The sequence below is a fragment of the Alosa pseudoharengus genome, unplaced genomic scaffold (assembly GCF_046254945.1).
Source record: "Alosa pseudoharengus isolate Yale_2024_CS ecotype anadromous, Long Island Sound unplaced genomic scaffold, YU_APseudo_1.1 YU_APseudo_1.1_scf_21, whole genome shotgun sequence".
Lineage (NCBI taxonomy): Eukaryota > Metazoa > Chordata > Actinopteri > Clupeiformes > Clupeidae > Alosa > Alosa pseudoharengus.
Window position 1 is genome coordinate 25,945,400 of NW_027468674.1, and position 16,330 is coordinate 25,961,729.

Below are 16,330 nucleotides of genomic sequence, written 5' to 3' on the forward strand. Positions count from 1 at the left end.
CGAGAACGCGCGGGAGGAAACCGCGAGGTCTGAGAACGGTGTCGTTTTAAAACCATTCTTCGTGGTAACCGGTGAGTTTGAGTGGTTGTTATAATGTTAAGTAGCTCATGCACCTTTGATGAAATAGAAAATCAATTAATAGGGAAGCCATGCGATGTAATATATTAGTCGCTCCATTAATTATGTCGTCAAAAGTTGTCAATTGTATAGGTTAGATGTCTTCAGCGCTAGCTTGCTAACGTTACCTAGCTGGGCTGGTACCTAGTGTTAGCTAACCTTAGCTGAGCAGTTAACACGTTATTATATGATGCAGTAATCTAATGAATGATTTCCCTTAATCGTAATGTAACATTGGTATTCATTTTTGTTGCCTAATTAGAATTGAACGCTTTTCATAACACTAACGTTAATCGATCCATCAGCCTGCTAGCTGTTAACGTTAAGTTATAACGTTAGTCACAGATGGTTAATGTTACAGTAACCAGCTAATGTGGGTGTCATTGTGCCCGAAGCCTGGTCAACGAGGAAACCTTAGGCAAGTGCTAGCGCTTTGCCTGCGATAAGCTAATAAGTCCAGATGTTGCAACATCTGTTATAGTCGATTTACGGCTAAATTAACGTTAACGGTTCATGAGTTAACCTAATTACTTGTTATTTTGTTATTGCCCATCATTAGACAACGTGCTAACGTTAACACCTATAGTAATGTGAGAGACTAGCGTTAACGTTACTTAATTTAGCCCATAGACGGTATGTGTCTATGATGTAGCCACTTATCAGTGAATTGCATTTTAACACATCCTCTTGGTACGTGTGTGACAGGTTGCTGACCGAATGGCGTCTGAAGATATCGCCCAGTTGACAGAGGCGCTGGCCAAAACGCATGTGGGTGATGGAGAATTGAGCTACAAGGGACAAGGCCTTAAATTAGATAATGCCCAATCCGGTAAGAGAGGAAGTTTTAGAATGAAGTAGCCTCAATCTTGTGATCTATTTTGTTTTCTTTCGCTGAGTATAACTCCGACGCAGGCGTGTACAGAACAACTGATACGGTGTATTAGCAACATGTAAGTAACTCTGTAGTCATTGGGGTTACTGTTGTCATACTGCTGCACGTCTCCCTCAACAGTTGCTGAAATAGCGCATGCCATAGAGGAGTTCCAAGGGCTACGAGCTCTGAGGCTTGAAGGAAACACCATTGGGGTTGAGGCAGCAGAATCGATTGCTGAGGCTCTGGAAAATAAAAGTGAATTGCAGGTATGTTTTGCATGCAAACACTACATTCTATTATGTTAGTAATGATTAGTGATTTAAATCAACTGGGGAATGTTTCTGGGTCATTGGGACATGCTTGTGTGAATACATTATTCTAGTATTCAATAAGCTATTCAACTAGCAATTCTTATTCCTTTCTCATGCAGAGATGTAGCTGGAGTGACATGTTCACAGGGCGCCTTCGGTCTGAAATCCCTGCTGCCCTGGTGAGTCCATGATATGTTTGGCTTCAGTCTGATGTTAACCGGTGAGAAACCGGTCATTAGCAGTTCTCACCCGCTCTCGCTCTCCTCCATAGAAATCGCTGGGCAGTGCCCTGATAAAATCAGGAGCCAGACTCACTGAACTGGACCTGAGTGACAATGCCTTTGGGCCAGACGGAGTGAAGGGCATAGAGACCCTTCTAAAAAGTCCAGCCTGTTACACCCTTCGCGAACTGAAACTCAACAACTGTGGCATGGGTATCGGAGGAGGCAAGGTGAGGCATTAACAGTGTGTTAAGGTGGCAGCAACAGCAGTGTCCAATGCGAAAATATGGACAGCTTTATGTAGGGTTATGTATATCAGGTGTAACGCGAGATCCATTATGTGTTTGCATTTTTTTGTATTGTTTTTTTGTATCAGATCTTAGCAAGCGCACTGATTGAGTGTCATAAGCAGTCCAGTGACGCTGGTGCTCCCCTGAGGCTGAAGGTGTTCATAGCAGGCAGGAACCGCTTGGAGAATGAAGGCGCCACTGCACTTGCTAAGGCCTTCCAGGTATACATCTGCTGTCTGATTTGTCTTTTTTGGATGCCACAATTGGATTTGGATGCCACAGTCAGTTTTAGATAATGCTGTAAAATATCCCACTTGACATTTCTATTATGCCATGGTTCCTCCTTAACCCGGCGTCCTTTCTCTCCCCCCTCTTGCTCACTCTCTTTGTCGTTCTCTCCCTGTCTGTCTCAGTTGATGGGGAGTCTTGAGGAAGTCCATATGCCTCAAAATGGGATCAACCACCAAGGTGTAACAGCTTTGGCTGGAGCCATGCAACACAACCCTGATCTACGAGTGCTGAACCTCAATGACAACACCTTCACCAAGAGAGGGGCACTGCCAATGGCACAGGTGAGGGCCTGGAGAGATGTCACATGAATATACGACTGGGCATTTACCAGCCATGCAAAAAAAAAAAAAGAAGTAAAGTGCATTTGGAATTACCAGGGTTTTATCTAAAATGACCCGGACTCACAAGCGTTTTATTTGGGTTTCAAACTTGGGCTGACCAATACAGCATTCTCAAGCATACATTCACTAATGCAAAATAGAGCTCCAATCTATAAGGGTTGATATGTTCTTGAACTGTATTAGGCTACGTAACCATTTGAACTTGATTGCTTGTGCTGTGTGTTAAGGCCCTCAGGCACCTTCGCAATGTCCAAGTCATAAACTTTGGGGACTGCTTGGTGCGGTCAGAAGGAGCCATTGCCATCGCTGCTGCGCTGAGGGAAGGACTGCCCATTCTCAAGGTCAGAAACACATTTTGTTTTAAACGACCCAGTTTGTTTTAAACGACCATAAAACCTGGGTGAGGGTTTTGCGATGTGAACCTGTTTGTGCACTTGTATGACTTTGTTGTCCAGGAACTGAACCTGTCCTTTGGTGAGCTGTCAGAGGCTGCGGCGCTAGTGGTAGCCAGATGTGTGAAAGACAAACCCCAGCTGGAGAAGTTGGATTTAAATGGTATGACATGGTCATAAGCCAGTTTTAAATAAAGGAAAAAATCAGTGGCATAGTGATTGGATTAATTTCATTGCTAATATCTTGGCATTTTTACTGTATTGTGAGCTTGTGTCATTGACAATTAGGTGAGCATATTTGTGTGTGTGTGTGTAGGTAACTGCTTTGGTGAAGAAGGCTGTGAGGCAGTAAGAGAAGCTATGGAGAGCATGAACATGGCAGACATGTTGGGCTCACTCAGGTAAAATCTTTCTCTCTGCTTGTCTTATGGTTGTCTGTCTGGTGCAGTGATTTATTTACAGACAGCTGTATACAAATGTGTGTATGTTTGTTGTACATTGGTGTCTGAAAGTATAATTGAAGTCCTTCTCTGTAGTGATGATGAGGGTGAGCCAGATGAAGATGACGATGAAGACGATGATGAAGAAATAGAGGAACAGAGTGATGATGAGGAGGAGCAGGAGGAGAATGGTCTGGACGAATCACAAGGTAGCAGTGATGGCGACGGCAGCCCCGTGAAGCCATCAGACCGGGTAAGCACTTGGTCAGGGAATCCAAAGAGCACTTTCAGAACTGTCATGTAAGTCATCATAACAGAAATCAGAAGCATGGTTCAGGTATTTGCAATTACCTGCAATTACAGGGGGTTCTTGTTTCTCATCTAAAATCTCCCTCTAGAAGACTAACTCCCATTTGACCCTGTGTGGTCCTCCTCTGTCCCAGGTGTCCCCCGCCTGTAGTCCAGACCTCCAGGCCTTCCTTACCTCACCCACAGCAGAGAAGCTTCTGGATCTTGGGGCCAAAAGAACCCTTCTCATTGAGCAGCAGGTAAGAGGTGGAACTTGCGCTGAGACCAATACATAGAAAAGACATTAGTAAAACTCAGGACACCCTTGGCAATGCACAGAGGTTCAATAGCAATTTGTTTTTATTTCATTAATGGTGGAATTCAGTGAATGCAGAATCATCATGATGTCATTCTTTCTTTCTGTAAGGTGGATTACTCCGATTGTAGCAAGATTACAGATGCTTTTCTGAAGATCTCCTCTGTGTATGAAGAGGAGCCTGAAGTGAAGAAAGCTGTGTTGGACACTACAGGTAAGAGAGCTACAGCAGTGGACCTACAGTGTCTGAACAAGATGCATAGTAGGGATGTAACGGTTACCGGTGTAACCACGATAAAATTCTGGACAATAACAATTCCTGGTTTGATTGTAATTATCTTAATTTACCTCGGTGGATTACCGTGGCGCGAAAAAAACGTGTTTTGATTTTTTTTTCAGCATCATCTGAGTCCCCCAAAGTAGGCGCACAGGCGTTGCATGCAACGTGGGCTTGTTATGTGTTTAAAATCCGGTGCCACTGCTACGCATATTTCAGGATGACTGCAAACACAAATAAACCTAGCTAGATTTGTGGATAGGTGGTGCTTTTTCGCAGGCCTACTCTCACAGGAATGGTTCTCTGTTGAATCTACCAAATGTATAGGGTAGGATAAGTGTCATAACACTTTTGATCGTTTTAACTTTTTTACCACTTGTCTAATATGAATGCACAGCTGCCTACTGCATCTTGGAAGTTTGTTGTGATAAACACTCCTGGCATCTACTAGGCTACAGCTAACGACAACTTGTGACGGCCATTCATTCACAATATGTTCAAAAATATTGAAATTCTCCGAAGTTTACATAGGCTAGTTTAAACTACCGACAGCCGTGGCACCGAGGATGACGAAAAATGTTTTGGTATGTTGGTCTCAAGGGCCTGCATCAACCTAGCCCATAACCACTCATTTGTGATGTGATGTAAAAAAGTTCAGCAATTTTCGCTGCTACTGGACATTATTTTAATGTCGGACATGGTAGTCTATGCTGTCAATTCGCGGGGACACCTGACATGGAAATGTAAAATGCGTGACTTTCGTGCAAATAGGCAACAATGATGTGCTGTTAATGTTCGCAAAACACATGATTTTTGAAAACTTCCATATGAAGAACAATATATGGCCACAAGATTGAGTGCAACATAAAACAATGATCGTTTTAATTTTAGAATTCTTATGTGACATTAATGAGTCCCTCTTGTACTTTCCGGGGGAGTGGCCTGGCAGGGCAGCAAAGGGCAGTAAATTCTGGGAGTTGTTGGCTTTCATCCACATGAGCCAAAAATACATTTTCGGCTTTTTCTCGGTCAAGGCACTAATTTCAAAAATATATATTTCACACTTCTACCACATAAATCAGTGGGTTTTCCTTAACCTTTTTTGAGCCACGGCACATTTTTTTACATTAGGAAAATCCTGCGGCACACCACCAACCAAAATATTAGAAAATGACACACTGTGTGACACACAATGATGTCAATTTAATCTCTCAATTTGTTTTTATTCACTCAGTGTGAAATCTGGGCCTATTTAGATGAACACAAAGCTGATATCCTGGCAGGAACTGAAGAAAGGCACACACAAAGCTCTTCCTCAGCAGCTCTCAGTCTCTGTTTTTAGTTTTTATAGCAGTCATGCTTGAAAAGCTCAGCTCACATACTGTAGATATGTTGTGGAAAATGGGAGCAATATCAAAATAGCTCTGTTTGCCAGAATGGGGAACTCCTTGGCAGCAGTCAACCAAAAACTGTCGAAAGGTAGATCAGAAAAGCTTAGCTTTAAACCACGGTGTTATCTCAGTTCAGTTAGTTCCTCCTGCTCCTGCAAAGTCATGTCCTTTGCTGCTGAGCTATATGGGTCCCTAACCCAGTCGAGACATTCAGTGCAGAGATTTTAAATGTTTACCTATTATCTCACACAGTGCAGCAGTGTTAACATCTCCTTGCCATTTCTGAGTGAGGGGGAACATGTCAAGGTTGGCACTTTCCAGATGTTGTTGCCAGAGGTGCACCTTTGAACGAAATCCATTTATTTTGTCTGTGCTTGTGAGCAGGTTTTCTTTTCGGCCTTGCATTCTTGTGTTCAGTTCACTTAAATGCTGTAATATATCTGTCAAGTATGCCAGCCTCATCACTTGCCAGCAGCTCTGCATTATGGCAACTCTCATCAGTCAGAAACACTTTTAGTTCCTCCCGGAGCTCGTACATACGGGCCAGCACTTTGCCCTGCGACAACCATAGGACCTCCGTATGGAACAATAAGGCGTTATGCTCCGCTCCCATTTCCTCAAATAAAGATGCAAATATGCGGCTTTTCAGAGGTCTTGTCTGTACGAAGTTTACCATGTGCACATCATCATCCGACAATGGAGCTAGGTCTGCTGGTAAAGTCTTGGCAACGAGTGCCTTGCGGTGCAGAAAGCGGTGCATAACAATCACATCTGGGTGTCTCTCTTTCACTCTGTTAACGAAGCCTTTTGTGTGCTCGACCATGGCTGCTGCTGCGTTAGTACAGACACTAGCGCAGTTTTCCCACTGAAGATATTCTGATGTGACCCGAAAAATGTCCTCTCCTGTTGTTTTTTCTTGCAAAATAGGACGTCTTCTCTGATGGCATCTCCATCTACAAAACGCACATTGGCCAAGAGTTGAGCATGTCCACTAATGTCCGTAGAGTCATCAAGTTGCAATGCAAATTTCCCCAGTAATGTGCATCTTTTCCAAAACAACACATATGGCACAATGGCTTTGCAGGCAGGTAGTATTAAAGTCTCTGCCATAGTGTGTGGCTTTTTTGATTTGGCTAGGAGTTCACCTATTAAGTAGCTAGCTTTGAGAGCTCTCTCAGACATCTTTGTGCTTTTCCTCATTAAAGTTACCTGTTTCTGAGTATGTTCAGGCAGGCGAACAAAGTACTCGGTGTTCTTGCTTTGAAGTGACGGGTGTTTAGTTAGGAGATGACGTTTAAGCTTGCTTGGGACCATGGCACTGTTGGATAGCTTTTCCTCACAGACCAAGCATTACGGTGTCGGTGCAGTCTGATCCCCGTTGAAAGTGAATCCAAATGAAAGATAACTCGCTGTATTGCCTCATGCTCACTGTTTTTTTGGAAGAGTATTTAATTACTTAGCAAGCTACTACACTGCAGCCACAAATGCTCAACAATGCCATCTTTTTTTTGGTTAAGGAGACGGGTTAGCATGCAGTGGCCAGAAAAGATTCCCCAATTCACAGCGCCTGTTGTTGTGCCCTTGAGTAAGACACTTAATCCCGAGTTGCTCTGGGGACAATTGGCCTTTTAATATAATTGAATTGAATATAATGCTTTGGCTAAAAGCATCTGTTAAATGAATAAATGTAAATGTCCTCTATTTGAAATGGGTCTGGAATGGATTATATTAAACATCAAAAGTAAAAACTAAATGCAGTTATTTTGAATGCCATGATGAATGTGATGGACCTGAATGATTAAGATCACTGTCTTGTCCAACAGATGCCCTTTTGAAGAAAGCTCTGTGTGGCTCATGCTTCCAGTCCTACAGTTTCCTCTCTTCCCTTCTGGTGACGCTGGGGCTGCTGAAGGTAACTTAATGTTGCTTTGACTACTGCGTGCACAAAACGTAATTCAACTCATCCAACATGGGAGATTTGTAAATAATTAGATTAACTTTATATATTGTATCATTCTATATAGTTGCATTGATTGGTATGTATTACCATATTATATATTACTGTAGTCTTGCAATTAACTGTAATGGAACCCATTCCAAACGGTCCTGTGCTAAATGTCAGTGAAGGTGATTTCATGTACCTACTAAAAGCTTACTTTCTTGGTCTGTCGAAACCTACCTGCACTAAATCAGGTTTTGTCCTTACTAGTTGTTACTTGATCTGTTTGCCTGTTGGATTATTATGTGAGTTTTAGTGCTTTGAGCTCTCCATCTAAGCATCTTTATTGTTGTAGGGAGAGGGCAAGGTTCAGAAAGCGTGCGTGATGCCTGGTCACCTGCTGGCTCTGACTCATTCTGTGGAGCAGGAGTACTTCCCTCGGGACCACGCAGATGTGCTGCAGACCTTTGTTTCAAAGTAAGACAAATAAGTCACTCCATATTGTATACCAACAAATATGAACTGAATTCGGGTTAATTTCATAGATTTTAAATGTGAGCGGCAAGTGACATTCAGACAAATATATATGTTTTCAAGTCTTAGGTATTGACAGCTGTTCACCTTTTTATTTAATGTTTGCATCAACGTCAACTACATATCTACAGGTGGACCAGAATATACTTCTCAAATGTAATGAATAAAAACATTGTGCTGTTTCTGTTCAGAAAGGCTTGAACAGTACAACGCAAATTACATTGTGAAAAATATCAGCAGTTTTTTTTATCAGTACCAACTGTAATGTTGCTACTGGCTTTTAGTTTACAGCTTGCACTTGTATGACTAAGGGCTTTAGTAGTCAGTGTTCACATAGTTCCCCATGGTAAAATGTGTGTGTTCCCACAGATATGGTGAGGCCTTAAGCAGCTGCAGCAGTGGCCGAGACGCCCTCCAGGCAGCACTGGACAGAAGGACGGCTTCTTAAAAGAGCACGGAGAGTGCAGAGGAGTCTGGCAGCCATTGGACTGCAGGTCTCCACAAAGGCTGCTTAAATGCAACAAATAAGACATTTGAGAGTTCTTTGAGATTTCCTGTGGTTTATTTTTTTTAATGTAGCATTTGAATTGTATAGGTGATGAGTTTAGTAAGACCTGTTTTTTTTTTTACGCACCCGAGCTGAAACCCTCCCATGCCCTGTGAATAACAGACGTGACAACCACTCATACATTCATGCTATAAGGACATATGCCTTCACATTTTGTATCACAACTCTCTGCTTCATCTCAGTGTCCTTTGTAGCAAACCTTAAATACAGGTCACTTTGAGGATCGTCCATCTGTTAATGTACATTTCAGAAAAGATCGGACGATAAGAGACTGAAAAGTGCCTCATTTATATAGGAACTGTAGATCAGGTTGTGGGATGGTTTGGGTTTAATCAACAATGCAGGTCTTTTTTTTTTTTTTTTTACATTTTAATGTATATTTTTATAATGAAAGGGAAAAATATTAAAAAGTGGAGCAATAGACTTAAGGTGAACAGGGAAGACATAACAAAGGTGACTACTAACCATTTTGCATTTTTCTATTGTGCAGCACTGTCATTTACACATTCCAATTTGCCTTTTTCTCAACATTTGTCTTCAAAATAATTATGTGTGTGTACATATGCATTTTGGAAAGCATTTGACAATATCAAAATATGTACTCAGGTGACTGCAGTAGGGAGAGGAATTAAACAAGGTGGCTGCTACATACCTTTGTAGAATATAACCTAACTTACAAGAAGGATCAAGTAGAAGAGGTACTTTTGTCTTGTGCACATTATCAAGCTATTACAATATTACATTTGTATTGACACATGGTGAATGTGTGGTTTATATTTGTTGTTTTTGACATGCTCAGTACCACTCAATTAAATGGATACAAGTGAGTTTACATCTTCAAATTGTTTCATATTTTGTGTAAAAAGTGTAAAATACGTGTAAAACGACCTGAATGGTTTCATTTAGATTTCCTCTTCATGAACAGATATCAAATAACTCCAGGCTGACTAATGGGTAAACAGCTCTGTACCACCATGACATGGTTGCTGAACTTTTTGGTTGTCTTCTTGGCTCGACTTATGTCTGCAGCATATTTTCACTTCTCTGGAGTCGACATTGTATAATGCTGTTTTCTTAGGCCGAGAGACAGAATTCTATAGCACTTTGAACGCGCATAGGGATGGATCTAGCGAGCGTTGGTTGGCCTGAATGGAGGATAAAAGAAGTTTATTCTAGATGGGGAACGGCCGAGGGAGGGCTGTTGTGCAGACCAGACAATGTGAGAGAGCATACGGCTGCAAGGGGACCAAGGGTTTGTGACTGGCGAGATCATATTAAACCAAAACTGACAATTCAAGCTCAGTTATTCATTTTGTAGGGGACAACTTTTTTTCTAAGAAAGGCTGCTGCAGGGACCAGGTATTTGTTACACTGTTGTTACTCTACACTACTGGTATATTGTGCAGTATAGCTTATTCACGTTAAAGAAAAGTGACAAGGAAAACGTTTTCAATTCAGAATATAACCGCCAGTACCACGTACTGTGTTCTATGGTTTATTTATAAGAGACACCCGGCAGCCGCGAGTGAGTGCCCAGTGAGAAAACACTGCGCGCCTTTGTGCAAACCCGCCGCTGCCAGCTAAACTGTGGACTGAGGTGGACTCCCTAGGGGGACACCGCACACATACCTTACCGACTAAAAGTTCTCTGGGCTTCCATATCTTGTGCGTAAGTTTCTTCAGTTCATAACCATATCTTGTCCTGTTCAAGTCAAGCTTGTCTGCGTGATCATGATTTAGATATCTGGATATGCCATTTTTTAAGGTATAGCTTATTGAAACTTTTTTTCGGTTTTACTGATGTAGTTGCTGTTTATTTGTTTCTCCTGTCTAATTTGGATTCCACACGTTTCTCCTGGATGCATACACAACACGTGAAGTTGGACAGCTGCGGTAAACATCAGGTGACACAAATGTAAGTTGTTTATAAACGTGTTCTAAGTATGCAAAATGTATAGGCCTGCCCTCCCTACCGATAAATAGGCTTTCTGTTGATTATTTTAATTTTGAAGTGATATTGTACTATCTCTACGTAACGTATTGGGAATTTTTCCATGCGCATGGCTTTTGCGCAAAGAGAAATCTTATTCATACATTCTACTAAACAAAGTTTTATGTCTGATATGACACAGGCATATTCAGTGTCAGCAGACAAACAGTGATGTATCTAACTCATAAGAAACATTGCATGTTTGTGGATTTTGGTGTTGGGTTGGGAAGTTAGCCTTGTCCAGTCGTGGACTTTCTTGTTGATTCTGCCGCTAGGACAGTGCCTTGTAGTGTTCCTACGCATACCAGATTTTTTGCGAAGGCCAAGAAATGAGGCTAATCCACAAATGTGTCGGTAGATTATATTATTAGACTACTGATTCGGGAAATATCACGCATTTATTGAATTGCGTGTCATCTCAGACAGGTTATCTATTTTAAGACAGATAACACATTTTGGAGTTATTTATTTTGATCAACTTTACAGATACAGTTGCTTTCCCCTATACAGATGGGTGAAATGTACGTCTCCCTGTGGCCAGTAATGGCGTTGTTAATACTTGGGATTCCTGGGGCGCATTCAGCCAAATGTCCAAAATTGTGCGTATGTGACGCAGTACAACTCACGGTTGCGTGCGTCAACAAGAATTTAACGACGGTTCCTCCGACCATTGATGAGGTGAGATGGCATTCAAAGTGGTGCACGTTATTTAACAGTAGGGGATATTCTATTTATTAATTTTAAAGCAATTCCAGTATTGATGTTATAACACTGAAATAATTTAAACATGGCGTGATATCTGTCAGGTGTTCTTGTTTAGTTCACACGCATAATATAAAGAAGCATCTATATTTTCAATTCAGATAACAGTGAAGTTGGACCTGAGAGGGAACGACATCCAGGTGCTTCCCACTAATGCCTTCGCACACACGCCATACCTTACCCACCTGTCCCTGCAGCGCAGCAACATCCGCACGGTGCGGGAGGGCGCATTTCGTGGGCTGGGTCGCCTTGTCTTCCTGAACCTGGCCAACAATAACATTGAAATTCTCCTCCAGGTGACACCCTGCTTTTTATAATCAGTTCATTTTACAAGGAGAAGCAGGTGTAGGGGATTAAATGTTAAAAGTGTTAAATGTTAAATGTTAGCACTGTTAGAAGTGTCCGCCCATATTGTTCTGTTTTTACATCACCTCATACCTCAACTTTCTTTGGTCCTTTTTAGGAGTCTTTTGATGGGCTGTCCTCCCTGAAGCAGCTTCTTATTGACCGGAACAGGGTAGAAGAGATCAAACCAGGGGCTTTCTCTCAGCTTGGCTTCCTCAACCTGCTCTCCCTCACCCACAACCAGCTTGTGTACCTGCCTAATATGGTCTTTCAGGGCCTGCAAAACATCAAGTGGCTACGCCTTAGTCACAATTCCCTCAATTACTTGGACCTTGAGTCTCTTGCTGGGCTCTTCACCCTCACAAGACTTAGTTTGGACCACAATGAGCTCCAGTTTTTCCCTACTGAAACTATGACCAGGTAATTTTGACAGCTCATGTGAATTCAGTTAATAATGCAGTTTGTAAAAGACAATGTAGGCAACTTTGTAAGGAAACAAACTAAGGTGAAGAGTATTCATGTGTATAAGTGTAAGAGGCTATGAATTTACATTTACAAGCAAAAAGACTGAAAACTGTTCTGCAGTTCAAATGGATGTGAGAGAAGTGATATTAAGGGAATATTTATTACTAATGTTTTTAACAGAAGTTATTCTGACCGACTCAAAAGCTAAAACTGTCCTTCAATACATTTCCATACTTGTTTCTCGCTCTTAGACTTCCGGAGGTGACACGTTTGGATCTGAGCTACAACCCCATGACCTACATGGGTGAGGACACCGTCTCCATGTCCAAACTCACCCACCTCTTCCTGGACCACATGTCCCTTCAGGACTTCTCCAACACCGCTGTGCTCCCCTCCAAAAGCCTCACTCACCTGGACCTCAGCCACAACCAGTTGCGCGTCCTGCAGCCGCTAGCCGCAGGCTCCCCTAAGCTGACGCGCCTCAACTTAGCCGGGAACCCCATCTACTGCAGCTGCTACCTGCGGCCACTGCGCGAGTGGGCCCTGCGGGAGAAGGTGCGACTGGGCGGCACTTGCGGAGGCCCGCCGCATCTGTCTGGGGAGAACCTGGAGGCCGTGCAGCCAGGGGAGTTGCGTTGCCAGAGCCAGGAGGCCATGCTAAAGGCCGAGCAGGAGGAGCAGGAGAGGGCCACCCTGCCCACGACGCCACCCCCGAACAAGGTCAAGTGTCCAGCTGACTGCCACTGTGAGGTGAGAAGCATAGCAGGATAGCGGGATCAAGCTGTTCAGATGTGTTTGTGTGAAAAATTGAAAGACATACATAAAAACATTTTTCAAAAATTATTCAATAATTCAAAAGTGGTTAATACCAGTTTACTGTTGGTTCAGGCCTAGTCACGATGATGATGATGATGGATATGATCTTGATAAGTAAAATGATAATGAGCTTGATTTTTAGAACTGACTCTGAAGTGTTTTCCTTCATAGGCTGACATCTTCCATTCCTCCTGTGAGAACAAAGGTCACACTAAAGTCCCTCGCGGATTCGCTCCGGACACTCGCCTGCTGGACCTGCGTGGCAACCACTTCCACTACATCCCTAGCAACAGTTTCCCCGGCGTTCCTGACGTGGTTTCCCTCCACCTGCAGCGTTGCAAGATCCACGAGCTGGAGACGGGCGCCTTCAATGGCATGAAGGGCCTTATCTACCTTTACCTGTCCGAGAACGACCTCTCCTCCCTCAGCCCCGACACTTTCAAGGGCCTGCCGCATCTCACCTACCTCCACTTGGAGAAGAACCGCTTCACCCAGTTCCCTAAGGGCGCCTTCAAGCTGCTGCCTGGCTTATTGGCACTGCACATGGAGAACAACGCCATCACCAAGCTGGAGGCGGGCGTTCTGACTGGTGCAGAGAACCTGCGGGCGCTCTATCTCACGTCCAATGTCATCAACACGGTCTCGCCGAGGGCTTTTGACCCGGCACCTAACCTCGACACCCTCCATCTGGGCAGCAACAAGATCAGGGACGTGCCCAGTGATGCTCTATCCAAGGCCAGCAGCCTGGGGGAGCTGCGGCTGTCGGGAAACCCCATCCGCTGGGTGGCCGCTGAGGCCTTCCGGGCAGTTGGGGCCACTTTAAAACACCTCTATCTGGATAACATGGGTTTAGAGAAGGTAGGTGGTACCAGAATGTCATCTTTAGTTACAATGGTATAAGTCAGTGGTTTTCAACCTCTTTTTGAGTTTTTGAGCACAGCTTTACGGCTGTGCTTTTAGATCACATTTAGATTGGAGACTTGAGTTGGAGCAATGTTACTTTTTTTGAGAACCCATCTCCATAGACAGTGGATGAGACTTCTACGTTATCAACCATCAGCGGTGTCATGAGCGCTTTATCATGTTCGTAACAGCAATTTCTGACCATAAACAACAATGCACAGATACTACTACAACAAAGCCACAGAGGACTACATTATCATGACAAAACTATTAGCCCACAAAGGCTGCAATATTACTATTGCCAATTTACACACCCTAGCTAAGGTCAGACTGCCAATGTATTGACTGCCTAGTGTGAACAACAACGCTGTTTGTATGCATGTGTGTTAGAAATGGAAATGCCATTTAAACAAAACAGATGAATTTGGTGGTGGTTCAATGTAGAATTAAAATGATCTCCCCAAATGCAATCCCCAAGGGGGTCTCGACTCCCTGATCTAAGTAATAAACAGTAAAGAGCTTTACAGATATAAACACTACTAAGAAACATGATTGAAAGGGTGAGCTAGAGCAGAATTGCTGGATGAAGGGCCTAGAAGGACTTTTAACATAATTGTCAACAATAGTGACAGATACAGCACCTGCAATCATGAAATATTATGTATCACGCAATTGGAAGAGCTACTTGGTTCTGCAAATCATATACAGACCATCATTAACATTCAAAGAAAGTCCTTGTAGTCCTTCTTGCCTCTGTAACACCCTCTCCTCTCCACTCCTCTCCTAGATGTCTAAGGACTCTCTGTCTGGGCTGGGGTCTGGGCTGCGAAGCCTCTTCCTGGAGGGCAACCACATGGAGGAGGTGCCTGACCTGAGGCTTCTGACTGGGCTGGAGGTCATAAACCTGGGAGAGAACCCTTTTCACTGTGACTGCCCACTGCTGCCTCTACGGAAGTAAGTTGCATACTTACACAGCTCACAAGTGTAGACTGTCCCCTAGTGGTACAAATGAGAAAGGACACCGTTTTGGCCTCAATCAGATCACACCACCGAGCTCTAAACAAACATCTTGTGAGCTCACCTCTGCTAAATATGTAGACATATTGACGCAGTACAGGACCATGATGGGACCCACCACATGTGTTCATTCCAGTGTAGTGAGGTCACCGCTTCAACACTCTCTGGTAGTAAATCATCACAATATATTACAAAGTAGCTAGAACACGTTCTCAAGAAACAAGATAATGTCATAAAAACAATATTTATCTGTCAGTGAAAAGAGTAGTAGACCAAAGACTAAAATAACAGTACCCTACGCTAAAACTTGTGTTATGAATAGAATAGAGCAATAATTAGCAAAGAACCTCCAAAAATGTAAATTCAGTATTATTGCTATGCTGAACCTTGGCCATTTTGATACATCGAATCTAACCAATATGGGGACTATGTATCATAGGCTGGCTTTATTTGAGGTTGAGGTATGTACAGCACTTATACACCACAGCTCACTGTGTTACTCTTCCACTTTGGGGCCGTAGATGCTGACACACACTGTACCTGACCTTCAGACAAACTGTTCCTTATAACAAAGCATAAAAACAGAGTTCCTTAGAACAGTTGTTAAATTCACTTATTAAACAACTTGTACAGCAAGCCAAAAGCACAGCAAGCTAGACTTTTTCCTTTTACACAGTATGTGGTCGGTGTACTGAGCAGTTTTAAAGAGGCTATGTTCTGATGGATTTTTATGCTTTTGTTTGCCCTTTGTGTGTGTGTGTGTCCGTTTCAGGTGGCTTGACAAGGTGAACCTTAAGGTCAGAGCCACCTGCGCTCACCCGCCAGAACTCAAGGGTCAAAGGGTCAAGGACGTTCACATCTTCAAGAGCTGCCCAGGCGAGAGGCCGCCCTCCACACAAGCCCCCCGCACCTCCAAGCCCCCGAAGGCCACCAAGCCCAAACCGGCCCTCCTCAACGGGCCAAAAGTAGTCCGTGTGATGAAGGCTAAAGCCAAGCCAGGCAAGAGGCAGACCCAACCTCACACAACACAGACAGAAAAGCAGGCCACATTGAAAAAGAGGAAGGCAGTGTAACTCATACAGGATCCCAGCACAGATGTATTCACAGCTTAGTCACTACCACACATCTGGAACCACACCTAGATCCTTTTTTTTGTAATCCAAACTACATTCATATTTGTGTATAAAGGTATTTTATATTACATTAATAGTGTGTACTGGTTAAATGTTTTTAGGAAGAGGAATGTTAACACGATTTATTTCAGTATCTTTTCATTTGGTTGTGAATGTACTTTGGAAAACCTAAAACCAATGTTACTGTGTAGACTAACTAGCAGAAAGCCATCACAGATTCTGGTATTTGATAAGAATGGGGATAAAGGAACATTTTATTTTCTCTCCTCCAATAGGAGTTTTGATAGAACATTTTTACTTGTTTTGACG

General features: G+C 43.1%; 2 protein-coding genes across 4 annotated transcripts; both read left to right on the forward strand.

The window, feature by feature from the left end:
• Nucleotides 1-9,422, forward strand: rangap1b (Ran GTPase activating protein 1b). The gene is made up of 16 exons (XM_076298310.1): nt 1-71; nt 823-946; nt 1,130-1,257; nt 1,422-1,481; nt 1,574-1,753; nt 1,900-2,034; nt 2,227-2,385; nt 2,673-2,786; nt 2,901-3,000; nt 3,154-3,238; nt 3,374-3,530; nt 3,721-3,825; nt 3,993-4,095; nt 7,373-7,461; nt 7,844-7,965; nt 8,392-9,422. The coding sequence occupies exons 2-16, from the start codon at nt 835-837 to the stop codon at nt 8,468-8,470; spliced, it is 1,728 nt and encodes a 575-aa protein (XP_076154425.1). The 5' UTR covers nt 1-71; nt 823-834; the 3' UTR covers nt 8,471-9,422.
• A 548-nt stretch (nt 9,423-9,970) lies between these two features.
• chadlb (chondroadherin-like b) lies at nt 9,971-16,111 on the forward strand. Of its 3 annotated transcripts, none has more exons than XM_076298304.1 (9): nt 9,971-10,259; nt 10,471-10,505; nt 11,091-11,258; nt 11,444-11,638; nt 11,806-12,107; nt 12,404-12,902; nt 13,140-13,826; nt 14,659-14,825; nt 15,661-16,111. In XM_076298304.1, the coding sequence occupies exons 3-9, from the start codon at nt 11,091-11,093 to the stop codon at nt 15,959-15,961; spliced, it is 2,319 nt and encodes a 772-aa protein (XP_076154419.1). In that variant the 5' UTR covers nt 9,971-10,259; nt 10,471-10,505; the 3' UTR covers nt 15,962-16,111. The 3 variants fall into 3 exon arrangements, with proteins under 3 accessions (XP_076154419.1, XP_076154420.1, XP_076154421.1); XM_076298305.1 differs by having other exon boundaries at nt 9,971-10,255; XM_076298306.1 differs by lacking the exon at nt 9,971-10,259 and having other exon boundaries at nt 10,444-10,505.
• Nucleotides 16,112-16,330: the final 219 nt, after the last annotated feature.